We start from the raw sequence: 27,690 nt of genomic DNA, 5'->3' as shown, positions 1-27,690 counted from the left end.
TATCCTCTGAGGTCTTTTCTAAGGCTTACATTTTATGATTCTGTTTTCTGACTCCAAATCCAGTGTTCTTTTGAGGATAGCGAATTATCATCCCAACTCTGTGTCCAAACTATAGGGTAGAGAAGAAAACTATTAAACAATCACTGAGCTCAAAAGTAGAGTTCAGCTTCCCATTTATGGTCACTGATTGAATACAACTTTCTTCTCAATGAATCAAATTATATGTAATGTTTCCATCAAAGTAGATTGATATTAACTGATAAATTTGATGACTTTTTGAAAGACACATTGCAAATTAATGTATGAAACAGAGTTCAAATTCTTATGTAAAGGGAACTAATTTGGGGTTAGAAGATTTGGATTCAAATTGGAACTTAACCACTCAGATAAATAGAAACCTTCAAAATCATTGAATTTTTCCAAGCCTTAGTTTCCTCAATGAATGAGAAATTTTTGAATAAATCTTATAAGGTCGTTTTCAGCTCAGAATCCTATAATGTTTTAATTTCTCTACTCAGTTTTAGGACTTTTCCATGTGTGCAATCCTTTTACATGTCAATTATAACCCAATATATTCTTTTCCCCTCCATCACAACATGCTTCTCCTTCAGATTTCACTATTTCTTCCTACTACTTCAGTTTCCAGGGTTTATGACTTTGGGGTTAGTCTTTCTTTCTCTTCCCTTCCATTTCTCTAATATCTTATCAATTACCAGATTTTGTTATTTTCATTTCTACAGTACCTTTCAAATCTTCTCTCTTCACTTTATTCCCTCTTTCTACCATCCTAGCACAGGGTTTCATAACCATTAGGTAATCAATCAACAAGCATTTACTATATTAAAATCCATACTAATATACATGTTTGGCAGGGTTGCTAGATGTTGTAGGGTCAGATACAAAGAAACAATCCCTCCATTTGGACTATTGTAATAGACAACTAATAGAGATATTAATTCCTCCACTTTTTAGTCTTTTAATCCCTCTTACATAACACTGCCAGAATCTTTTTTTAATGTATATATTTGATTCTGTCATTACTTAGAAACAAGCAAAACACAATGACAACAATAAAATCTTTAATAACTCCTTATTTCCTAAGGAGTAAAAATTGAATTATCTAACTTCAAGTTCAAGATTCTCTACAATTTGCCATTATTTTCCCTCCTTAGCCTTTTCTCATCTTAATTCCAATTATGTTCTTTACAAACTGGATAATTTTATTCTTATCAAATGGCACTGCTGTCACACTTCTGTGGCCTTGCTTATTGTATTCACAGTATGTTGGGGTCTTCTCAGACTCTCTTCATCTAGCAAATGTCTATCTTCCTTTTAAACTTAAATAAAATGTTTTCCACAAAGATGACTTCCTTAATCACTCTTGGAAAAACCTTTCCTTCTTTATTTTGTTGTGTAAGTTATGCTAGTTGTGTCTGACTCTTTGTTACTCTTTTGGGATTTGCTTGACACCAATGCTTTGTAGTGGTTTATCATTTCCTTCTCTAACTCATTTTACAGATGAGGAAGTTGGTTTAAGTGACTTGCCATGGTCACCCAGCTAGTAAGTGTCTTAGACATGATTTGAACTCAGGTGTTTCTGACTCCACATCTTCATTTTATCCATTATGCCATCTAGCTGTCCTCATATTTCTCATATATAAATGTCTATTCCATCAAAGCTGCCATTTTTTTCCCAGTAGCAATTTATGACAATGAGAGTTGAACTATAAGGAAAGCTGAGCCTGCAGAATTGACATTTTTAAATTGTGGTGCTGGAGGAATTGTTTGTGAGAGTCCTGAGGACACCAAGGAGATCAAATTTGTCAATACTTAAATTAATTGAGGCTATTCACTGGAAGGTCAAATAAGTGAAGCTGAAGATGAAATGTTTTGGCTATATGATAGGAAGATGGAGCTCATTTAAAAGGCCCCTGATATTAGGAAAGATTGAAGGCAAAAGGAAAATAGAATGGAAGAGGATGTCATGGATAGCTAGGATCATGGGGAAAATGAACATGAGCTTGAACAGACTTCTAGAAATATGGAGGTTAGATTGGCCTGGGTGTGATAGTTCATGAAGAGCCCAGTTTAATTACTGAACTAAAACAAAATACTTCTTAAAATGTTTCTTGAATGCATTTTGTAAAATAATGTAAATAACTATTAATATGCAGTATTACATTTTTAGCTATTTGACCTATGTTTTCTTGTCTTAATACTAGACTATAAACTCCTTGAAGCCAAGATGAAAATTTTCTAATCTTTGTAGCGCTCCAAGATTTAGCACAGGGTTGCACACTATATATGTGCTTATTAAAATTTTGTTTTATTGTAATCTTCAATATTTTTCTCCTGAAACAAATCTGAAACATGGACTTAGACTTTTCTTATTTTATTTCAAAAGTCTGAAAAATAGAGCAAGACCAGACACATAGTTATATATGCTTCAATGTATTAAGTAATATTCTTTGTGGAAACCATTCTCTAAATTCATCTGTAAATTACATTATGGCCTGAGAGGAAATGAGGTATTGTTTCATTGTAATCAATTATAAATGTTTAGTAATTTTTTATTTGGTTCTCTAGTTCATTTTTAGGCCAAGTCATATTGTACTTGATTCAGATTCACTTGTATATCCTTTGTAAAACTTTAGAATTTCTAAATATGTGTCTATTAATTTTAAAAGAATTTGTGTCAATGTTTTAATATCTAAATTTTTATATTTGGTGCTTTTCTATCTAGAATTCAAACTAGAAAAAGTAATATGATTTGGTTTAAAAGAAATGTAGACTTTTGAGTCAGAAAAAAATTGAATTTGAGTGGTTTTGCCACTGTCTGTGTGCTTCCATTGCCAGGCAAGTTTCTTCACTATTTCTCCCTCAATTACCTAGTCTAAAAAATGCAGAGTTTGAGCCAGATCATGTTTAAAGAACCCAATAAATTTTTCAGTTTCCTATAAAATGTAAGATTTAGATCTACTCCTACATGAAGAACCCTTCTAGATCCACATATTTGATTCTACAATACATCATAATGTTATACCCTGAATAAAATTATTATAGCTCACCCTTTTCCCTTGCCATTAAGACTGGGAGAATTGAGTCAGGAAAAAACCTTGACGTTCTGGCCACTTTACATTCCATGGTATCATAAAATCCAGGTGCATTATCCCTATGCTTGCTAGGATAATTCCCCCTCCATCTGAGTATTGTTCATCACCTATCTCCTGCCCTCAATCTTTTTATCTTGACCTCTCAGGATTAAGTTATGATCTTTTCCTGGAATTATGGCTTGTCTACTCACCCAGTGTCCTTATCCTCCTTATCTGCCTTTGTTTCTCCTATAAGATTGTATACTCAGGTTATTCTGTTTGCAAACCCTACTTAGTAATAAAAATTCCCTGCCTCAGTTCCTCAGTGTTGAATGATTTTTGAACATAGTTTCATTCCGCTGGCTAACCTAAAAAAATTCTCCACATTAAAAAGATTAAAAACCAATTTCTGTCTTGCCTTAATTTCTCTGGCATTAAAATATCAGGTATAAGATTGCAATACTTATAGTCCATATATCTTCCTGTTACAAAAAAGGAAACTGAAGCCCAAAGAGTCTAAGTGACTTACTTAAGGTCCTAGAATTTAAATAGCTAATCAATGTTCAAATCAGATTTTCTGATTTCAGAGCTTTGTTAAATATACTATAACAAGTGTGAGGATAAAATATATGTGTGATATGTTAAGGACTTATCTTTGATGAATATAATTTCTTGTACTATTATATATTCTTTCTTTAACTGGAAATTTATTGTTATTATTTTGAATCCTTCCTGATCTTCTATTGGGTTCATGACAATGTTCTGTTCTGTTCTGTTTTGTTTTATTACATTTTTCTTTTAGATTTTCTTTATTTTCTATTCTTTTTTAATAAACAGAAAATTTTTTAAAATAAAATAATTTTTAAAACAACAAAAAAGATATACCTTTCACCCCCATTTTGTTTTACTAAGTCCCCATTAATAAGTTTAATAATGCCTGCTTCTGAAGAAGAATTTTTTTTTTCCTCTTGGCAAGACAGCTGGGTTGAGTGATTTGCCAAAGGTCATACAACAAGTGAGAGTTGTGTTGTCTGAATTTAGATTTCAGTACCTGTGTGCTATGCACTGTGTCTTCAACAAGAAATCTTAATGCCAAAAGACTGAGCAGCAAAAAAAAAAAAAAAAAAAAAAAAAAAATCTGAGTCTGTAGTAAAAAACAATAGCGATTAAAGAAGTGAAAGACAAAAATAGAATAGTCATAAAATAAAAACTTATTGGCAATTTAAATATTTTGTTGGTTCATAAATTTATTTAAATTGTGTTAGGGCTACTCTAGTAAAGTTCGTAATGAGGAATCCATGTAATTTCCTAAACAATTCAACCTATCCATTGGAATACTTAACTAAGTGTGTCAGAATGGAGGGCTTCTTTTAGCTCGAGTTCTATGCCCAGTTGTTTCCAATGTGCATCTTTTGCTCCTTTATTCACTGTCTTAATATAAAAAATGTTTTATACAGAAGTTTCTGAAGATTGATGGCAAAATAAAACCCACCCTTCCCTCATAGTTAATGGTGACTTAATTATCAGACACTTTAGTTAGACTTGGCTGCTTTAAAAGTAGGTAGTTGTTAACAATACCTATTGTTTCAGTAGCAGAATATCTATTGAAATGATAAGGAGTTGAAATAAGGTGTGAAAGCTGTCAAAGCTGCTCTTTTGTTTAGAGTTACAATTACATGGACAAAAACCAACAGAAAGCCCAGCACAGGAGGGATAAGGCAGTGAAAGGATTGTCCTGGCTCTTCTTGCATTATCAGAATAGAGGTTATTTGAAATGGCATCACAAATAGTAGGCTTGGAAGCTCCAACTGAAATGATAATGGAAAAAATACAATTCCAAATTTATTTGGGCTGAGAAATGCTTCAGCCTTTTCCAAATCCTGGCTGTTAAGCTAGAAAGGGAAAAAAAAAATGCATGCACCTTTCTCTGGTAGCATTTTAAATGAATTGCTTATAGTTTTCCATAGACTGTATATCTCAGTAATGAAAATATAATCGATGGCTTGAAAATTTGAATCCAATGGATTCCAATAGCCACCATCTGCTTGTCCTTGTCAGCATGCTAAGAATTCCTGCAAAGTAGCTGTTCCTTCTATGATTTGACAATGTGTCATCACTAATGGGAATACTGACGCATACATCCATATTGGTCTTTCTGCTGATAGGACATCATTCACTGAAGCCTCATGCTACTGGGACAGTGTTTTGAGACATAAAGTGAAGAGAAATGATTGGTCTCAGAATGCAGAGAGAAATCTACATAGCCTTGATGTGAATGAAATATATCCTTGTATGAAGTCTTCCCCACCCTGCTTTTTTTTGACCTTTTGATTCCTCTCTAAGCAGTCATTCTTAATGCATAAGCAAACTGGGAAAATAAAAACTGTCATATTTATTGTTGTACATGAAAATAAAATCAGCAATTATGACATAGGCGATGATTTTTCTCATGAGATCTTAGAATTTAAAGCTTGAAGTGACTTAAAAGATTTATCAGTATAATCCTTTCATTTTACAGATGAGTCAACTGATCCTAAGAGAGTTGAAGTGACTTAAACATAACATTTTTTAATTGCAGGAACATCCTGTGAAATTTCCATTTTCAATGGCTTTGGCATTTCAGCAGGATTTTGGTTCTTCTGTCTGAATTGTTACTCAGTGCATTGATTTCAGTTTTCCTCTTCTTTTCTTTTCAGATGTACAACAAATGGCAATAGATTGGCTCACTGGGAACTTCTACTTTGTGGATCATGTCAGTGACAGAATTTTTGTATGTAATCGCAATGGATCTGTGTGTGTTACCTTGATAGATCTTGAGCTTCACAATCCCAAAGCAGTAGCTGTGGATCCACTATCAGGGTAAGTACTCAAGGTTTTGATTTGTTTTTCGAAATTTGATGCTGAATAAATGCTTCCAGGAAAGGTAAATCAAGAGCCTGGAAGAAATTTCCTTTATAATTTTACTCTTCTTTCCAATTTTTCCCAGTCCACTTGGTTGGCATAAAAATAAGCCTTACCTGACAGTTTCTGCTTAATTAGCTCATTAAACTTCCTTAATGCTTACTAATTTGACAAGGGCATAGTTATGCAAAGTATGAATAACACATCTACTTTATTCAGAATATTGGAAAATCAATATTTATATTTTTATTTAATAAACATATTAGCATTTTGACGAGGGACAGGGAGAGAGTTACAATACAGAAAATTTGGGGGGAAAATGTGGCTATGATGTAGGTACATTACTTTTACTTGCAGGAATGTTTATTTTTTCAGGTATAAACTACAGTAAGGATTCTGAAACCAAAGTTTTATCCTTGTTATTGTTTTATGAGTCTCCAGGCAGTTCAGTCTGAAATGTCTGATGGAACACATCCTAAATTGCCATAAGCCTTCATTCAATAAATGGAAAAATATTTACTGAAGAAACAGCTGTCATCCATATGTGGACTTTTGTCACTCTTTACTTAAAGTCTGATTGAATATTAAGATGCATCATCACAATGGGTCTGATTTTGACAGAAACAGCTTGCAAGCCAGGACTTTGCTAGGAAGGCTGTATAATATAATTCCTGAATATTGCTGTATTTGTATTTGCAGCAGATGGTAAACTTGACTCAATCTGACTGCAGAGATGTTTCAAAAGACATTAGTAAGAGAAGTTGTATTTAAACTGATTTGTTTGGGTTGTTGGGTAATGCTAGTAAGAAAGAACTGGAAATTTTCAGATGTGCTAACAGGATCCTTTTCAGCATCCCTAGTTAGAAATGTATTTGCTTGCTGTTCTTCCTGGGGCATGTGAGTTGAATTTTAAATTCATGATTAAACAATATTGTTTGTTAAAGATGCTATGAGGTAAAGTGGTTTTATTTTGTTTTGTTTAGTTCTAGTTGAAACAAAGAAAAATAGATCCTTTTGAAAAAGAAATGTCAATCTAGAATGTGATGTACATTAACATTCCCCTCCCCCTTTGAAAAACAACATATTTCAGATTTTCAGGCTTCCCATTTTTCCCTGTCATTATATGAAAGACCCACATTTTGTCATTTTGTCAAAGGAATTTGGAACCTCACGTTGTTTGCACTTATTCTCTGCAGGATTCCTTTGGGCCTAGTAGCTGTTTAAATGTAATTCTGTCATGTATCATTTATCACAATAGGTTCTTGGGAATTTTTTGTTTGAATTTGCCATGTCTCTCAGGCACAATTTTTCAATTACAGAATTGCTGAAATTAGGGATGGAAAAGCCCTGTTTTGATGATTGGCCCACCCTTCAGAGAGTGGCAGGGTGTTCTCTATAACTCATTCTGGAATCATTTCTTGTTTTCCCTTTCCCTTTCCTTGCAGTGAGGAAAGAAGGAAACTATGACACCTTTCACAGTGGGAATGATGGAATGCAGTGCTAGAGAATGGGTACTAGAGAAGGCATCAGAAGCCTGGGCTGGGAATTCAATTCTACCATCAACTAGTTCTATGATATTAATCTATCATGTGACTTTTCTGTACCTCAGTTTCCTCATATGCAAAATGAGGTTGAACTGATTAATCTCTAATGTCCTTTCTAGCTCTGTGACTCCATATTTGATTCTAGAATCTTTTAAAAATTATTTTTTATGTTAGATATTGCCTTACATTCTCCCTGCTCTAGGAAATAATCAGAATACAAAGGCTTCCCTGTGAGTGAAAAGGCTCCTGAAAAAAAAAAAAAACTCATTTTTTTTTCTGATTTAGATATTCAGTGTCTCTAACCCTAAAATGTTTGAGAACATCTAGCCAAAATGTTGGAGTTCAAACAAATAATCTGTGGTGACTTCTTTGAATCATGTTTTCAGAGTGCCTTGTACTCCTTTTAGAGAATTTGCCACAAATTAGGAACCCAACAAAGCAAGATGAAGATATTTATAGGACCAGATTACACTGCCACTAGGGCAAGTATTAATATATGGCAATGATATTATATTTAGTCAGATTTTCTCAAAAGTTTTCACCCAAAGGACATCAATAATTAGTATGCAGGTACCATGTCAAGGGGAAAGATTAATTAAAGTTTGTGGTTTAATGCCCTGGCCTGTATCCTGTTGCTGCTACTTTCTTATTTGGTTGATTTCTGTGGTATGTCTAGACTTGATGGATGATGGAATTATAAACCATGTAGACCTGTACCCATACCTGTCAGCTGGTGATTGAGGATTTCTGTGGGATTTGGACTGGGAGAAACAATCTGAATCCCATCACAAAGGTGTCAAACTCAAATAGAAATAATCCTTACATCTGTATGCTGATTTAAACAACCACAAATCAACTTTCTTTGTGGTATTGTATTTTTATTTATTTTTTAAAAATATTTACCAGTTATATTTTCATCCAGTGGTATTGTGGAGTTTTATGTGATACTTGTGAAGAATTTGATGCCACTGATAGTCTAAATTACATGATTTGTAGATGAGGAAATTGAAGTGCCTATATTAGGGTTCTCCTGGCACAGATGGTAACATTTGTATATAGGTAAATAAGAAAGGGCTTAGAAGGTGCAGTTATCCTTGATTTAGTTATAGAGTCATGAGGACTCGGGTTTGCTGGGGTATGTATACTGGTAGATGAGATAAGTGAGGGGAAACTTTATCTATCATATATGGAGAAGTTTAATCTGATTTATTAACATTTTTCCATCATTTTTTTAGACTAAACAATTAGCCAAACCATAACTCACCTTGATTTTTAGTGGTTCCTGATAACCAAGGTAAAATGTGTAAATGCTCACACCGAAAATCTAAAATCAGTTCAAAAAACACTTGGCTTGAGTGAGTTCTATCTATCCACACTCCTAGGTAACAAAGAGACCAATGCTTAAGATTTTCCTCGGTGAATGACCTAATCCAAGGAAACATGGACACAGCCATATGGCTAAAGTGACCCGGATAACCATACATTCAAACCATATTACTCTGCTCTTAAAAGGGTTTCACTGACTCCTTTTTCCTTCTTCTTTTCAAATACACTTCTGCATCATCAAAGTACAGTGGTTCAGCTTTGAAATCATCCCATAGGTATAAGTGCTCCCATATTTAATCTATTGCCTATAGATAACCTTGATAAGAGTTGAAATCAGGTGCCTACAAGGACTACTGGCAAAAACTGTAGTCCTCCTGTCCTCTGGATCAATTTCTCTGTCTTCTTAATTGTGATACACAGAGAGATAAACTGAGCTGTCTAAAATCACACAGTGAATTAATAAGCAGAACTCGAACTAGAACTGAGGATATTTGATTATAACTATTGTGTCTGTATCAATTCAGGCTACGTTAAAACATTATAGAAATTATTATTGTTATTGGCAGTAAGACAGCCCAAAGTTCCATATTCTACCTGAATATGAATATGACTATAGATCTCAAAAGGTACTCTGTCTTATGAAATCTAGATATCTTGGCTTTGGTATCTATCCTTTCTTCCTCTTTAATAATTATTAATCTTTACATAATGATTTAAAATTGAGAAATGCTTTTCACATATGTTATTGTCTCATTAGATCTTCACAAGCCTATGACTTAAGTCCTGCAATTATAATTATTCTCATTTTATCAATGAGGAAACTGACATTCTAAGATACTATGATGTGATCTATTCATAATCACACTTAGTAACTGGCAAATATAAATTATGAATCCAAATCTCTTCTGATTCTAAGTCTAATACTTTTTCCTTTTGTATCACACTGACTATCTATTCTAATTCATGGGTGTGCTTCTAAGACATTGATAGACAGGGGGAAAGAGATAAAAATGACAAAAGTGTGTTTCACATAAGCAAAAAGGCATTGAGATTAAATGATTCACATTCTTTCTAGATTATCTTCATTGAATAACATTTCTTCTGGCTAATGTCTTCTATTGTCCCCCTTAATGTCTACATATTATTCTGCTCTTGTCTTACCTTTCACATGTTTGGATTGGATCATGTTTTGCTTTTCATACCACTTTTCCAACAACCAGGATGGTGAAGGACTTCAGTGCCTTCACAGATCAATTAAAGGAACAGAGGATGTATATTGAAGTAGAAAAGCCCTGAGTAATATTAATTCTCATAAACATTTCCAGGTTCATTATTTGAAAGAGGGTATAATTATGTTCTGTTTAATCTCAGAAGACAGAAAAGACATGCAAAGAGGAAAATTTGTGCTTGATGTTGATAATAGCAAAATGGAATACATCTTGGGACATATTGTGATCCAGCTTACTGAAGGATCTCTAGGAAAAACTGATGACCACTTCTAGTTATATTGTAAAAAATATTTTTGCTCAATTATATGTTAGGCCAAATGGCTCCTGAGAACTCTTCCAGTTTGTGTTGGAATTCCAAACTTACTTTTAGCTAGTAAGGAAATTTTCTGATCAATACCCACTAAACCATTAACTAGAATAAATACTACAAACTTCTTTTGAGGGAGGTACAGCATGGTGCAGCATATTAGAGTCCAACAATGTTAATCCAAAGGCAAAGAGACAACCTCTCATTTCATCCTATCCACTCAGAAAAAGTTACAGAAACTTTTTTTTTCATCACAGGCTGATTAATTGTTGAAAATGTGAAGTGCTCATATCTGAATTACATTAAAAATAATTTAAACAGCTCCATAAATTTTTGATATAATTAATCCCCTTGAAATTCTCAGCTACAAAACTTCTTAATTTTTCTTGCAATATATTTGGTTCTTTCTTCTTCTAGCTAAGAAATTCTATAAGTATGGATAGTTAACTCTTTGTTTTTATTGTTTTTTTGTTTGTTTTTTGCTGCTGCTGTTTTTGCTGCTACTAGCCTCTTTCTGAATGATCTTCTTCATTTCTACAAGATACACTGGTATTCAAAATCTTTTATAAGCTATCCCTATGCTACTTTTCCAGTATTTTTATACCTGACTTATTCCTTGCCGTGTACTTTTAGATCCAGTGACTCTGCCTTCCTGACTATGTCATGATCAAAACCTTCCATCTTTCAGTACCAGGCATTTTCTCTGTCTCCCATGTCTGGAATGCTCTCCCTCTTCAAATCAGCCTACTAGCTTCCCTACCTTCCTTTAAGTCCTAACCAAAAATTCCTTATAAAGGAAGGTTTCCCCAAACTCCCTTAACTATATGTCTTCTCTTTATTAATTACCTCCTATTTAATAGCTTGATATATATATATATATATATATATATATATATATATGTATGTATATATATATATATATGTATGTATATAAATATGTGTGTGTGTGTGTGTGTGTGTGTGTGTGTTTACATGTTGACTCCCCATTAAACTCCCTCCCCCTTTGAAGGGAGGGACTGGCTTTTGCTTCATTTTGTATCCCCAGTGCTTAGCAGAGTGCCTGGAATATAATAGACTCTTAATAACTGATTATCTCCTATAACAATACTCTCTTTTGTGTACAACAGTTTACTATAGTGCTTTCCCTGAGGCCAGATGCACAAAGAGTAAGCAGCAGAAAATAGAATGATAGATACTTATCCAAGATGGTACAAACTTTCAGTCAATAAGTGGGACTTGTCAGATGGATTAGTGGTCAAATGGATCTGTGATCTTATTGATTGAGAACTTTCTTCCAAGAATGCAGATCACAACCCATTCTTGGCAGCTCATCTAGGGCAAGTTTTGCCTTAGGAGAAATTGTGTGTATATGTGGAGGGGAGGAGAATGAGGTACTGGAGGAAATGCAGCCAACATGTTAAAAACATTGTTTGCTTATCTTGACTTTGAGATGATTTCAATGGAATATTCTGATTGTTTATCTATTGTCCCTTGCTCCATACACAAAACCAGCACCTTATTTTTTCTGTCATCAAATTCATTAACAATATCTTTTACAACTATCCAAGATAAAACTGTTTATGCTTTCAGTGACAGTATTCTGTCAAAAAAGATTATTAGTAGTTAAGCAAGTTAAAGAACTTCCCCCCCAATAAAGCTTTTCTTTTTCTGTCACATCATTGTGGCCAAGTGGAAGCTCCAACCAGTAAAATGCAAATTCCCTCATAGTGTCTATCAGACTAGAAAGACCTGGTAATAAGTATATCTTTTATCTTGAGTTTGATGTATGCATTTGGAGAGAGTGTTGACCCTGATGAAGTTATTAATCTTTGAAGTATTACATTAAGAAATTCCTACTAACCCTGGGAAAAAGTTGGGATAGTTAAGTTATTTAGATCTGAGTGACTGTACCCTTCTGATGGAAGAGGGAATGTATTTTAAGAGAAAGAGAAGGAATGATTGCTATCCTCAAATAGTTTAAGGATTTTTAAAGGGAAAAATTAATGGAAGCTGAAAATTTTCTATTTTACATAAGGAAAAACTTGCTAAAATAGCTTAATCTCTACAAAAGTGGAATGGGTAACATGGACCTTGAGCTTCTTATACTTTTGTTTGCACTGTAGGGGGATTTTACAGATCTTAACTTTCATATCTCAGGCGTCATCCCTTCATGAGTTCCTTTTGTGTGGCCAGTCTTCCTTTAATCATGAATAAAGATTTCACTTTGTGATATCTGGGGTCTATGCCTTCTATGCATTGTCCAAAAAAAAAAAAAAAATACTCTAGTATATTCCTTTTAACATCAGAAAGAGAGGAAATTTCAAGGGAGGAATTGCTCTTGCTACAATTTTCACTTCAGAAAAATTAATAGGGACTAGATCCTTCATCTTGTCTATAAATATTTTAAGGGTACCACTAATTGCTTTTTTTATTAATAATTATACATTTAGACACAATTAAAGCATGTGAGATATCGCCTTTTTCTTTTCTTTTTTCTTTTTTTTTTTATCCATAAGGTCTCATTTTAAATGGGATGCTATTTTTTCAAACATTGTAACCTTGGGAAATTATAATAATATTAAGTAAATTATTACATTAGTTTTTTGATGATTTGCAGGTGACATGAAATCTACCAAATACATTTCAACTATTGACTAGAAATAGTTTATACACTGGGAGAATCTTGTTTCTTTTTGTTTTAAAATGAATATATTTATACAGAGCTGTGTAGTTTTCACTTTTCTTCATATATATGCAAGATCAAAATAAAATGTGCATTGAAGAATGATTTTAAGTCTGTAGACAATCAATACAGGTCACCTAAGACTCACAAGCATCAAAAAGAAAGCCAAAAATCTATTGATAATATCATGTTTCATAAAGTAAATGTATACATACATGTAGAAAAACAAATAATTCCTCAGAGTAATTGATTCCAAGCCCTCATAAGAAATAAATGGGCAAGACATTGCATATGATTTTAAAGCATTTATAAGAATCTTTTATTCCAAACAAAGGAAAGGAAAATAACAAAAATTAAAAACAATAAAAAATACTTGACACTGTCCTCTTAAACATTAGGAAGTTTGGTAAACAAAATAAATTAAAGATATTACTATGCATCATATAATCATATTTAATCACTCCTTCCTCCAGTCTATTCAATTTTTATGCCAAGTCATATTATTTTTTCTTGATAACAGTAGAGCTGTTCAGGCTATTGAACCAAGATAGATATTTTCCCTTAAATAGATTATAATGGTTTGGTTTGAGAGTAATTGGTATGGCTTTAGGGCTTGGGATATTTTCTACTCTTAAGACATTTTTCAATTGTTCTTCCCTACCTACATACCTTGCCTTTAGCAAGGGGAGATGAAGATTAGACAGAGTCTCATTTTGGTCTTTCTGAAATATTGACCTTTGGAGGTACATTCTTTAAAAATGATCATTTGGTAATTAAATCATTAAAAGCAAAATGTATTCCAATTGATAGGTACGAGACATTATTTTACAAAAGAACGATATTAAATGCTGACATTATCCTTTGGCCTATACAGTATCATTGCTTTTCCATTTAACAAATATTTATTTTGTCCCCACAGTGTCCAAAGTACTAGGTTAAACAGTATAAATGAATACACTGTATCCCTGTCTCTGTTTTTAAGGAGCTGATGGACAAAACAGAGATTAGAAGTTTCAATCTATGTTTTCAGAATTTTAACTGGTACAGACTGACTGAACCATTATGACTGGAGTACAGGGGAAAAGAGAATGATTGTCAGAAAAATGATCCTTGAATGTTAAACTGAGAATTTACAATTATCTTATTACCTATAATCACCTTTAATATCTTGTTTTTGGCAGTTGTAAATTCAGAGTTGAATTGAAAGATTTCTAAAGTTTAACTCTAAAATGTTAGGATTCATTGACTTCTTTTGTTAGAATTGTGTTAGGAGCACAGGCAGGGTAAGTTATTTTTTAGGAAGCGAAAGACTTGTTTAATATCATGCATGTTTTCATATATTTTGAAATTTTCATTTAAAAGTATATTGTAATGGTCTGAGGCTTGAGTTGATGCACTGAGGTCCCAAGCACGTGAGGGTAAATAGTAATTGGACCATACTCTATTAATATATATGCTTGGAAAAAGAATGGCCCCCGCCCACTCTTTGTGCAAGTCCTGCTGTGTTGTATAGGAAATGACGATTTTGGTGGGTGGAGGCAGGGGAGTGGAAAAGGAAGGGGAAGGGGAAGGAGAGACTTTTTGCATTGTCATTGTGACTGTTTGCTCAGCTCAGATCTCTCTCTGTTAGCTGGCTTCCTGTCGCAGCTGCCCATTTTGCTATCGCAATCTTTCTTGCCCATATTGCTATTGCAATCCTTATTCATCTCTTCATTTCAATAAAGATTGAAGATTTTTCCCTTAACCTGAATTCCTGACTTCGGCTGATTTTAAATACGCGGTCATTACATTATATAAATTTTCCAATTATGTGTAAATATGCTTTTCTGCATTCATTTTTTGTAATGTTTTAAGTTACATTTTTTCTCCCTCCCTCTCTTACCTTTCCTTTCCCTAAGATACCAAGCAATCTGTCATTGATAATACGTATACATTCATTTTTAACATATTTCCATAAGAGTCATGTTGGGGGGAAAAGGGGTGAGACAAGAAAGAAACACAAAACAAAAATGTGAAAATTGTATGCTTCAATACACATTTAATCTCTATAGTTGTTTCTCTGGTTGTGGATGGTATTTTTTGTCTAAAGTCTATTAGAATTATTTTGGATCATTGTATTACTGAGAAAAGCTCAGTCTATCATATTTGGTCATCCCAGAATCTTTTTTGTTATTGTATACAATGTTCTCCTGGTTCTGTTCACTTCATTCAATATCAGTTCATCTACGTCTTTTCATGCTTTTCTAAAAGAAGCCTGTTCATCATTTCTTGTAGAATAATAATAGTGTTCCATTACATTCATATACCATGACTTTTTCAGCCATTCCCCAATTGATGGACATCCACTTAATTTCCAGTTCCATGACACCAAAAAAGAGCAGCTATAAACTTTTTTGCACAGGTGGAATCGTTTTCCCTCTTTTATGATCTATTTTGGATACAGACCCAGTAGTAGCACTGTTATATTAAAGAATATGCATGGTTTGATAACCCTTTGGACATATTATCAAATTGCTTTTCAGAATGGCTGGATCATTTCATAATTCCACCAACCATGCATTTGTTTCCTCATTTTCCCACATGTCTTCAAATATTTATCATTTTTTTTCCTGTCATCTTAGCCAATCTGATTGCCTTGAGGCAATTATTTTAATTTGCATTTCTCTGATCAATAGTGATTTAGAGCATTTGTTTTCATATAACTATAGATGGATTTACTTTCTTCCTCTGAAAATGGCCTGTTCATATCCCTTGACCATTTATCAAGTGGAGAATGACTTATATTCTTATAAATTTGACTCACTTCTATATATATTTTACAAATGAGGCCTTTATCAGAAACAGTTTTTAGCTTCTCTGCTATTTTTGGCTGCTTTGGTTTTCTTTGCACAAAACCTTTTTAATTTAATGTAATGAAAATTATCCATTTTGTATTTCATAATGTTTTCTATTTTTCACTTGGTCATAAATTCCTTCCTTCTCCAGAGATATAATAGGTAAAATATTCTTTGTTTTTCTAATATGCTTATAGTACCACATGTCTAAATCATGTATCTATTTTGATCTTATCTTGCTATAGGGTGCTATGCTTAGTTTCTCAATGCCATTATTTAGTTTTCTCAGAAAATTTTGTCAAATAGTGAATTATTATCCCAGAAACTGAAGTCTTTTGGTTTGTCAAACACTAAATTACTATAGTCATTAGCTTTTGTGTCTTTTTTTACCTAATCTATTCCACTGATCCACCACTCTATTTCTTAGCCGGTACCAAATAGTTTTGATGACTGCTGCTTTATTACTATGCAATCTTTCTTTGCATTTCTCCAGTAAATCCCTTGATATTCTTGACCTTTTGTTTTTCATTTTGTTATTATTTTTTCTAACTTCATAAAATAGTTTTTGGTAGTTTGATTGATGTAGCACTGAATAAATATTCTAATTTAGGTAGAACTGACATTTTTATTATCAGCCTATCCGTGAGCAATTCATTTTTTCCTAATTGTTTAGATCTAACTTTATTTATATGAAAAGCATTTTGTAATGTGTTTATATAGTTCAGAAAAACATCTCAAAGGAAATTTCATCTTATTGTATTATAGGCCACCACTTTCTCTCTTTCTATCAGCTCAAATCCTTCAAAATAATCTACTCCTCTTTTTAGGGATTGGTTACTAGCAACCCATTTCATTTAGTTTTTACAAAGGAATAATGACTCCAAAGATACAGAATAGACAAATATATAAGTATTTTCTCCCAATATCTGAAAAGCATAATTCCTTGTAGATCAATTTATTCTCTTGGCAGGAGAGGGAGATTAATCTCATTTAACTAAATTCTTACATAGCATTAGTCTGATCAATTTCAAATACAAAATTTCTGAGTTACCTCAACCTTTGCTTCTAAGAACTTTTCTATGGAATAAATGCAACAACCTATTTGTATTCTTTATCTCTGAAATCTTCATGGCTTGAGCTTCTCCTTTGGGGACTTCTTTTCCTGAATCTAAAATGAAAAAGGACAAATAAATAAGAGCAAAACCCCAAGCCAGTACCATTGGCTCCCAAAAGCAGGTCTTAAGCAGGTCCCATTTTGATGATGCCATTTTAGGTGTTATGAGCATATATCAGACATCATAATAGGTAGACATTTGTGATTCCTGACTGTTTGAGGGTTGTTCTCAAGTAAATACATAGAGTTGATGTTTAAGAACTATGTATTAGTAACAATGCAGTCTTTCACAGAACATTTCAATGCTTAAAAAGGAAAAGTAAAATATAAAATGATAATTAAATGTGGATTGTACAAAAATGAAAGGCCAAATGATAATTGTTAAGGTAACAAATCTGTAGAGATGAGGAAATTTTAGAGGTCATCTTAGCCAATTCTCCTCTTTCATGGAGGTGAAAAAAACTGAATCCCAATGAGGTAAGTAAGTACCTTGCCAAAGGTCATATTGTTCATAGAAGAAAGAACAAGGTACTAAACTTACTTCCCTTGATTCCAACTTGATCCCTTTTCTCACTGTACCACACTGAAAAATAAAGAAATAAAATAGTATTCTTATTGTCCAGAAATCTACCCTAATAGGAGAAATGGCTTAATGAACATTTATTAAAATTATTGATTGCTACAATTTGAAAAACTAATTAGTATATTAAAAAACACACACCATTTTTAGTTGTTATTCTCCAGTAGATTCTAAGTGTGCTCTTAAATGAGCAAAGTTAACATTCTTAATTTTATCAATGTTTGGCGAGGGGGATGCATTAAAATTATACCTGATTTTTTCCTTTTATCTGTTTTTTCATAAAATTATCCCATGTATTAGACTCCATTTATCAAGTAACTTAATAATACACAGTACATAGAAAAAAATTTTAAGTGCACTGCATTGAAATGAAATTGTATTAGGATGAATAACAGCTCATATAATTTGCTTTCTTTTGCAGTCCAGTGAGACAAGAGCCAAAAGAATGATTGTCTTCAAAACTAAAAATGTATTTTTGTAAAAATAATGCTATTTATATTGAAGCCACTAAACACTACTGGGAACTTTTCTAGGGACAAGATATCCTACCCCCAAATCAAAAGAAAATCTTATTTAAACTTCAATGTCAACTACAGGGATTTAGGGGAAATAGTTCCAAGAAAGCATGAAATAGGAGGTTGGTTAAATATCCTCTTCATATTATTGTAAAGAGTCTATACTTTAGTACTGTGGGAATAAACTACACTATGAGATCTTACTGGGAAAATCTCTCCTTAGATTCATATAGTGTTGGTCAGTTTGAAGTGAATTTATCTGTATTAAATAGACATTTCTACCTCAGTCAACCATTTTGCAAACTATTTGCAGTATAAAATCCACATTTTTCTAGTAATCATATTTCTTCCCTCATTCGCCAGATATCTAAAACTCTACTAGCTCAAAATACCTATCAGTCACTCAGGATAGTGAACTTACTTTTCTTTACTTTTTTTTCTAATTGCTCTTTCTACATCCAGTTTTACCTTTCTTTATCTCATCCTAAAATCATAGTTTTAGTCAAACTGAAGAAATTTAACTCAAGAAACTTCAGTGACTTTCAATTGCCTTAAGAATAAATCACAAGCTGCTCTGTTATAATTTAAAAGCCCTTACTGGTCTAGCTGCAACCTTTCTTTTCATAATTACTTCACACACACACCCCCATCCTTATAGCTCACATACACTGTGTTTTGGCCGTAGTGGTCTACTTCTTGGTGTTTATACATGACATACTATATTCAACTCTGACTTTGGATAGTCTATCATCCACACCTGAAATGCATCCTCCTCTTTACCTTCACATTTTTAAACTCCGTGGAGGCTTAGCTTAAATTCAATTTCTTCAAGAGGCAATTACTGATTAATCTTGGATGAAGGTAGTTTGGAGAAAGGGTGAGGTTAAACTCAGTCTCTTCTGACACACTTTGGAAGGATCCTAGTCTTTTCTTCTTTATCCCTCAACTACTAACCTATTATTCTATTCCTTTTTTTTTCTCCTAAGGCCTGCTTTATTCACATTCCTTAGACTTCTTGCCCATGATGGAAGGAGTAGATGGGGGATATGCTAGTGCAGGACATTGAGGCACAAAGCATGAGAATGTCAGTCTCCACACCACTGAAGAAAAAGATGTGCAGCATACTCCTATATTGGTATTTAGAGAATAGCCCCAGCAGCCTTGTCCTAATTTCAGTTCTCTGTCTATTGCAGCCTGGGAATGGTCTAAAAAAAGAAGGGGGACAGGGTTTCCAAGCCTATCTACTTACAAGATGCAGGTGGAGAAAAGTGTGTTTGGGACTTTAAGAGCCTTTCTGGGAAGCTGCAGTGAAATAGGACCATGCCTTCTTGAGAATTTTATAACTATGTGTTTATCTGAGGAATTCTCCAATTGCTTTTCCTCCCTTGTTTGCAAGACATCTAGGACTACTGAGAACACAGAATATGAGACAGTGGTAACTTTCATATCTGGAGATGACTAATCTACTATGGGGAGAATTTTTATGTGAAAGATAATTATTTCTAGAGCACGCTCTATGTGTCAACATTATACTATGTACACTTCATGAACCTAATTCTCTCCCTTGTCCAAGTTACTTTCAATATAAATTAAGAACATTTTGAAAGCACTATTAACTCTCTTTTAAGGACACCTATATGCTACTTCAGAGTATTAATGTAGCTTCCAAAGGTACCTAACATAGAAGGACTCAGGAATAATTGGACTTAATGCTTCCTACCTTTTGTGTAATAAATAAAAGGACACATTTTCTCAGTTCATTCCTATTCTAATTTGTAAGTTGAGCATGTGGAAAACATAGTAACTCAGCCTGCTAGGGATCATTCAGTGCAGTAGTTTTTCAGTGTCACATAAAAAGAAGGAACTAGGAGTTAGATAAGAATCTACTCCACCATTACTATATTTTTTTTCCCAATAAAGTAGTACATATTTGGTCCATCCAAATCTTTTTCTTTAAAAGAAAGAGAAGTAGATAGATTTATATAGAGAGACTGAGATAGGGAAAGACAAAGAAATTAATGCCTTATTAAGTGTTAGGTATGATGTTGGGTGCTGATGACACTCAAGTAAGTAGGAAAGCTCTTGCTTTCAAGGAACTTATGTTTTAATAGGAGCAGGGCAGAGAGATAGGGCATGGAGATAAAGTTTGGTAAGACATCAATTAGTGTGGTGAGCTTTTTCTTCTCAAAACGCAGCCAGGTGATAAAAGTTCAGATCTTTTATTATCTCCAATATAGCCCGGTTAGCTTAGAGGCTTATCTCTCTGCTTGGTTCCAAGAGCTCTCTCCAAATGTCGCCAAATCCAAAGGTCTGGTCCTTCAGCCTCTGCCTCTGCTTTCTTCAACCTCCAGCCAGCTCCACTCTTCATGTCATTCTGGTGAAATCTGACCGAGAGCCTCTGTCTGTTTCTTTTATCCAAGAGGGAGGAATTGTGGAATACGAGAGAGAGGGATTATGGGTTTTCTCCCATATTGCTCTCTGGCCCAAAGACCTTCAAGGGAGGTGTGAACTCATAAAGGTACAAAGTTTACTTTGTGAAGCTGGCATACTTGTGAACTCCAATGAGTAAAGGTGTAAACACAAGCCTTGTATTAATTAGTCCTACTTAGTACCTTGTTTCAGGTTCTGCCCAAAACATTTTCTTGTAAGATTAGATCAACTCTAATTAGTTAGCAGTTTGTAAGGATTCCAACAAATTAGAATTAAACAGACCCAGTAAGGGGAAAGATCAATTTTTCATTATTGTTAAGGTTTGTGCAGGAAAGAAATCTAAGAAGTCATGGGACCATATGTTTATTTTACTTTATATTCTTTGTAGCAGATTCCAATTTGATTCCAAAATAAGTGACAACTAGAATATTGTGAAATATAACCAAGGAAGGAAGGAAAGGAGGGAGAGTTGAAGAGGCTGAGAAACACAGAGAGAGGTAGAGAGAGACACAGACAGAGAAAGAGAAAAACAGAGACAGACAGAAACAAGAGAGATATAGAAACAGACATACAAACAGAGAGACAGAGAAAGGCCTGAAAAGGGGGGAAGCAAGAGAATGTCTTGTTTTGTTTTATTTGCTTGTTTGTTTTATCTTTTTACTGTTATTCACTTATTGTTGTTCACTTTATTAAAGAGAATTCTTTCTGCTTGACATTACAGGAATTTTAGACATAAGGTCTAGATAACAACTAAAATAATGATATTAAAAGTAATAATTGACTTTTATATAGCATTTTAAAGATTAAAAATCATTTTGCATACCATTATCACATTAGACCATTGTTGCTATTCTATAAGGCAGACTATAGGTAATATTCCCATTTGAAAATCAAGAAAATGAGGATCAGAGAGGTTAAGCAATTTGTACATAATTACCCCAAAATAAGCCAACTCAACTGGGAATTATTAAGCACCTACTATATTTCAGTCACTGTGCTAAACTCTGGGCATACAAAGGAAGATTAAAAAAAAATCCTACAGGACAGACAACCTATTATACAAACAACTATGTCTGAATAAGACATATGTAGAAGAAGCTCTCAATTTTTTTTCTTTGTAGCTTTATACTTTTTAAATGAATTGAAGATATGCCCCCAAAGTTTTTGTTTATGTAGGTAATGTTTATAGATATCCACCATATTAAAAATAATAATTAATTTTAAATTTGTAGACCATCTGAAAGGATTTCAGAGACCCCAGCTTTCTCTGGACCTTTATTTGAGACCCATTGGTATGCATAATAAATTGAAGGTGATCTTAGAGGAAAAGCACTAAGATTAAGGAAGACTAGAAAAATCTTGTGGAAAAGGGGACTTTCGTTGAGATCTGAAGGAGGATAAGAAAGCTAGGAAGATGGAGAGAGATTCAAGACAGTCAGCAAAATCTTCTAGAGTTGGAAGATGAGATTCTGTGTAATGAACAAGGAGTTCAAGGTCAATAGATTATAAAATTTCAAATATAATAGTTCAGGCATGAAATAATGAGTGCCTACACCATGGTGATAATAATATGAAAGGAGAGAAGGGGATATATAAGAGTTTCTAACTAGCTAGAAACTAACTAGCACAAAATCTGACTACAGATTAAATATAAAGAAGGGTAGAGAGTGAGGAGTAGAGAATTACACCTAGATTGCTAGCATGTGTGACTATATAGGTAATGGTAACCTTGACAGCAATAAGGATGTTAGGAAGAGAGGAAAACTTTAATAGAAGCAGAATGAAGAGAGATAATGTATTTAAATTTGGACCTGTTGAATTTTATATATCTATGAGACATACAGTTTGAGAAAATGTATGACTGGAGGTATGGAGAGAGGTTAAGTCTGAATAGCATAGGCATGATTCCTGAAATCATGCTGAAAAGCTAATTAGAATAGAAAAATTGTTCAGGGGAACATCCAGAACCTTGGGAGTCCCATCATGTTAAAGGGCAAGATATGATTGAAGATCTAGCAAAAGAGGGAGAAAGAATCAGAGAATTAAGAAGACAATGAAAGATCCTATAGCAAAATAAATTCAAAATGGGAACACAATTTAGGGTGATACTATAACCAAACTGGGAGAGCAAGAGATCATTTACCTATCAGATTTTTAGAGAAGGGAGGAATTTAAAGCCTAAATAGAACTAGAGAACTTTATGAAATGCTAAAGAGACAACTTTGATTACATTAAATTAAAAAGATTTTGCATAAACAAAACCAAAAAACAAGATGAAAAGGAAAGTATAAAGCTGGGGGAAAACTTTTTCCAGCCAATATTTCTCATAAAGACCTCACTTCTAAAATATATAAAAAACTGTATCAAATTTATAAGAATATATGTCATTCCCCAATTGATAAATGGTCAAAAGACATAAACAGGCAATTGTAAGATGATTAATTAAAGCCATCTGTAGTCATATGAAAAAATGCTCTGAATCACTATTAATGAGAGATGAAAATTAAAATTACTCTTGTTGTGATACAGGAGCCACCTGCCAGTGGCTGCTGGGAGTCTAACTCAGATTTGTAGAATGATTCTCTTTGTGTGAGAGGATGCTGATGATACAAGGAGACAGAGAAGCAGTTGCATTGTTTGATCTCTCTAAAGGCAGTTGCTTGCCTGACCTCTCTTCTCTTCCATCTTGCCTCCAATTTATCTCATTCTCAATTCACAAGGAACATCTGCAAAGGCTGCTTTGCAACTTCTTCAATATTCACAGCTCTTGAAGCACTGGGAGAATTGACCTGCCTCTTCACCTAGGCATGCTCCTTAACAAACTCTGAGGTATCACCTCACACTTCTCAGATTGGTTAGGATGACAAGAAAAGGTAATGATGGATGTTGGAGGAAATGTGAAAAAACTGGGATACTGGTATATTGTTAGTGAAGTTGTAAAATGATTCAGCTATTCCAGAGAGTGATTTGGAACTATGCCCAAAGAACTAACAAACTGTGCATACCCTTTGATCAAGCAGTGACATTATTAGGTCTGTATCCCCCCAAAAAAAATCATAAAAGAGGGAGAAGAATCCACATGTGCAAAAATATTTGTGGCAGTTTTATGTGATTGTAAAAAATTGGAAAATAGGTGCATGCCTATGAATTGGGGAAGAGCTGGTAAACTGTGGTATATGAAAGTAATGGAATATTATTCTATAGAAAATGAAAGGCAGACTGATTTTAGAGGGGCCTGAAAAGATTTGTATGAACTGATGATGACTGAAATAAGCAGAACAAGGAAAACATTGCATATAGCAATAGCAAGATTGTGTGATGATCAACTATAATAGACTTTGTTCTTAGTGATTCAGTGATCAAGGCAATTCCAGTGAACTTTGGATGGAAAACGCCATCCACATCCAGATAGACTATGAAGACTGAATGTAAATCAAAATATAATATGTTCACTTTTCCTCCCCTTTTCTTGTTTTTTTTCCCCTCTTGTGGTTGTTCTCTTTTGTTGTGACTTTTCTCTCCCAACATGATTCACAAGGAAATGTGTAAAAAGAGAGAGAGAGAGAGAGAGAGAGAGAGAGAGAGAGAGAGAGAGAGAGAGAGAGAATGTATGTATATAAACCACCAAACATGTTTTTACATATAACTGGGGAAAAAAAAATGAGAAACAAAGAAGATAGTGGTTCTCAGATGAGTAGATAGGGAAAGCTATGAGGGAGGTTTGAGGGAGGATCGGATATTTTCTAAAATATTTTCTAAAAGCCACTGGTGATTAGTGGGGATTATTTGTTAGAATCATTACAAAGTGATAAATCAGTTGCCTAATTTAGCATGGTATTTAGCAAATCCTCTAACTCACTAATGTATTTAAGTACTCATTGGAGTTCACACTTTTGGGAGATTCACAAGTCAATATTCAGTATGACATTCACAAGTCACAAACCCATAATTCCACTCTCAGATCCCATAATCCCACTCTCTCGGAGGAGGAGTCAACTTTTTACACCGAGCATAAAAAGAGCTTCAGTGAGCCAGTCAGAGTCAGTTCAGAAGAAGCCCACTCTCAGAGGCAGAACCAGATTCTTTCATTTCATCTCACACCACGGCAGCGGCTGGCCTCCTGTATTCCCCAACTAAGACTAAGGCTGGTCTGAAAGGCTCTCCAGAAAGTTGCCCAGCCCCAGGCAAGGAGACATTCGGAGTTGAGCTAGAGGCAAAAGACTAGCAAAGAGAGCTCTCGGAACCAAGGAAAGAGATAAGAAATAAACGTTTGGATTTTATGAGCTGGCTGTATTTGGAGTAAGTATTACTGGGAACTAAAACTAAGGCTGCCTCCAGAAAACCTCCCCAAGAAACCTGCCCAGAGAGAACCATCATATATTATTAAAAAAAGAACACCACAATTATGAATCAATTAGGGAAGTATAAATATAAGGATTACCTTGCCACAGTGATTATACACAGAGACATATATATATATATATATATATATATATATATATATATATATATATATAAAATCTCTAATTGAAAAAAAAAAGAATGAATGCATGAAATTTTTAAAAGCACAGAGGTTGGAGCAACAGTGTCTAGTTCTTGCACATATTTTCTTTTCCTTTACTCCACTGACAATCTGAATTGCAGCTTTTTATCCAGGATCCCAGAGGTCAAACTTTTATACTTCCCTAGTGATTTTGTTTGATTGTTAAATAGTTAAATGTTATGTACTGTGCACTTTACTGTTTCAAAGTAACAGAGTCATTTTCTCCCTAACACTAGTTAGACTAGAAGCTACCACTGCACTTTCTAGCAGATGTAAAGCAATCTTGTTTTAATGCATGCTATTTGCAATGGATACAAGCTGTCACATACTTTTATTGAAAGAATATGCTGAATCAGACATTTATTTTAACAGCAATTGTTGAAATACAAACCCATCCAAATGAGAGTATGCCATGTCACCTGATTTTATAGATTTTGGATCATTATTTTCAATATCTAAATATTCTTTCAAAAATTACTTTGACTTTAAACTGCTATCTAAACTAAGTACCTTTATAATAGCTCCTCTAACATGTATGTTTAATGCTCATTCTTGGCAACTTTCAATTTCATATATAAATAAGTGACAATTATATGATCCTTTAAAGTCTGAAAATGTCATTATGATGTTACATTAAATAATATTGCATGACATATCATGTTACTATATATATATATTATATTTGCATATATTAAGTCCCTTGAGACTTTGTCAATATAATCTTATAAAGCAGTTTTTATTTCTATTGTACAAGTAGAGGAACTGAAATCCAGAATGGTTAAATAGTTTACCCATAGTCACTTAGCTACTAAATATCAGAGATGGGATTTGAATATTGGTTTTATCCAATCCATTAAACCATCTCTCAGTAGGAATCAAATGAATGTGCTAATTCACCCCAAAGTTCAAAAAATTAATGAAGAAAATATTATGGTTAGTGATGAATAGATGAATATAAATCTTATCTATTCATCACTGAACATAATATTTTCTTCATAATCTTTATATTGTATATTTATTTATTTAAATAAATCTTTATTAAGTACTTACTATGTTCAAAGCACTATGATAGGCATTGGGGTTATAAATTGATGACTTTTCCCACTCTCATGGAGTGAATTCAGACAGCACATATGGAAAATAGTACATTTAATTACATGCTGTCTTTCTTAGAGGATTCTTTTTAAGTCCCCTCCTGAATAACATAATCTGGTTAACATCTATGTTAAGGGGAAATCAAAGTAGAAATAAATTCAATTTCTTTCCAAAAATAGTTACTTATTTTTTTTGCTTTGGTTTTACATTCCTATTATTACCCAGAACATCCATCACCTTACACTGCCCAAAAGTAAACCCTTATGAAAAGAAAAAAGATAGAGAGACACAGAAACACAGAGAGACAGACAGAGAATCAGTAAAATGGATGAAGCTTATTTGCTCAACATTTTTTGTCAGGTTCCATACCTCAACAGTTGTTTTTGTTAAGACAATCAGACTTCAATGTATTGCCAGCTCCTTCTCTGAAGCATTATTACATCATAGAATACTACAGAATTATTAAACATTTGAATATATTAGAATCATAGTATTCAGAGATGCAAGGAGCTAATATACTACAACTATATTGCTTTGTATCTGAAGAAACTAGAAGCCAAAATTCATACCTACCCTCAGATACTAACTAGCTATATAACTCCAGACAACTCACATAACCTCATTTGCTTGACTTTCCTCAGCTGACAATTATAGCACCAACCCAGGGTTTCTGTGAATTAAAAAATGAAATAATATTGTAAAAAGCACTTAGAATAGTGTTTAGTCCATGGTAGATTATTAATAAATTCTTATATCCTGCTTTTCTTTCTTCCTTCTTTCCTATATGATTTCCCCAAGGCCACAAAGGCAAACAAGAAGTATTAAATGTTAGACATTGTGTTTAGAGGTAGGAAAAGAATAAAAATATAGGCCTGATTCCTAATTTAGTGCTTCATTTATTGTTCACTGTCTCAAAATACCAAAATGGAAACCGTGTTGCCTCCTTTGCTATGAAATGTAAAATACAACAAGCTCTTCTTCATCAAGTGCAGATTCTGGCCAGGTACTTATTTCTAGGCTGGGGCTCAAAGGTCAGGTGAACTTGGTTTTCAGTGCTTTAAAGCTGCCTCCTTTCTACCTACAATACTGTTTTTGGTTGGAGTCCAAGGGGCCTTACCCAGCAAGGAGTTGTCAGAGGGAGTGAAAAAAATGCCCTATGTATGTGCAAAATTCAAGTGTATAGAAGTTAATCTCAATCTGACACAGAAAGGGCACATTAAAATAATAAAGAATTAGAGAATGACACCAGTTAGTTGAAAGTTTAGGTCTCTAACCTCACTGACATATTTCTAACAAGAATGCTTATTTTACATTTCACATCTTCTAAATATACCCTAATCAATATAAAATAGATTCTTTTTCCTGGTTATTTTTCTCAGTTGTTAATTTCCCTTTTGTCCCATCTACCAAGGCCTTTGTCACTATTAACATTGCCACCTAAGTTGTTCTGGATTTTTGCTAAAATGGGAACAAAACCAACTTCTTCTTGAGATCTCA

At 33.6% G+C, this 27,690-nt stretch overlaps 1 protein-coding gene across 1 annotated transcript in view; it reads left to right on the top strand.

The window, feature by feature from the left end:
• The window catches only part of LRP1B (LDL receptor related protein 1B), a 2,056,943-nt gene that overhangs the window by 813,974 nt on the left and 1,215,279 nt on the right, over positions 1-27,690 (top strand). Inside the window, exon 7 of the mRNA XM_051990638.1 lies at positions 5,789-5,951. Coding sequence (XP_051846598.1) covers positions 5,789-5,951 — 163 coding nt within the window. The remainder of the gene's footprint in view (positions 1-5,788; positions 5,952-27,690) is intronic.

The sequence above is a fragment of the Antechinus flavipes genome, chromosome 3, assembly GCF_016432865.1.
Source record: "Antechinus flavipes isolate AdamAnt ecotype Samford, QLD, Australia chromosome 3, AdamAnt_v2, whole genome shotgun sequence".
NCBI lineage: Eukaryota > Metazoa > Chordata > Mammalia > Dasyuromorphia > Dasyuridae > Antechinus > Antechinus flavipes.
Note: the sequence above shows the minus strand (reverse complement) of the source record. Positions and strands in the feature narration are given on the sequence as shown.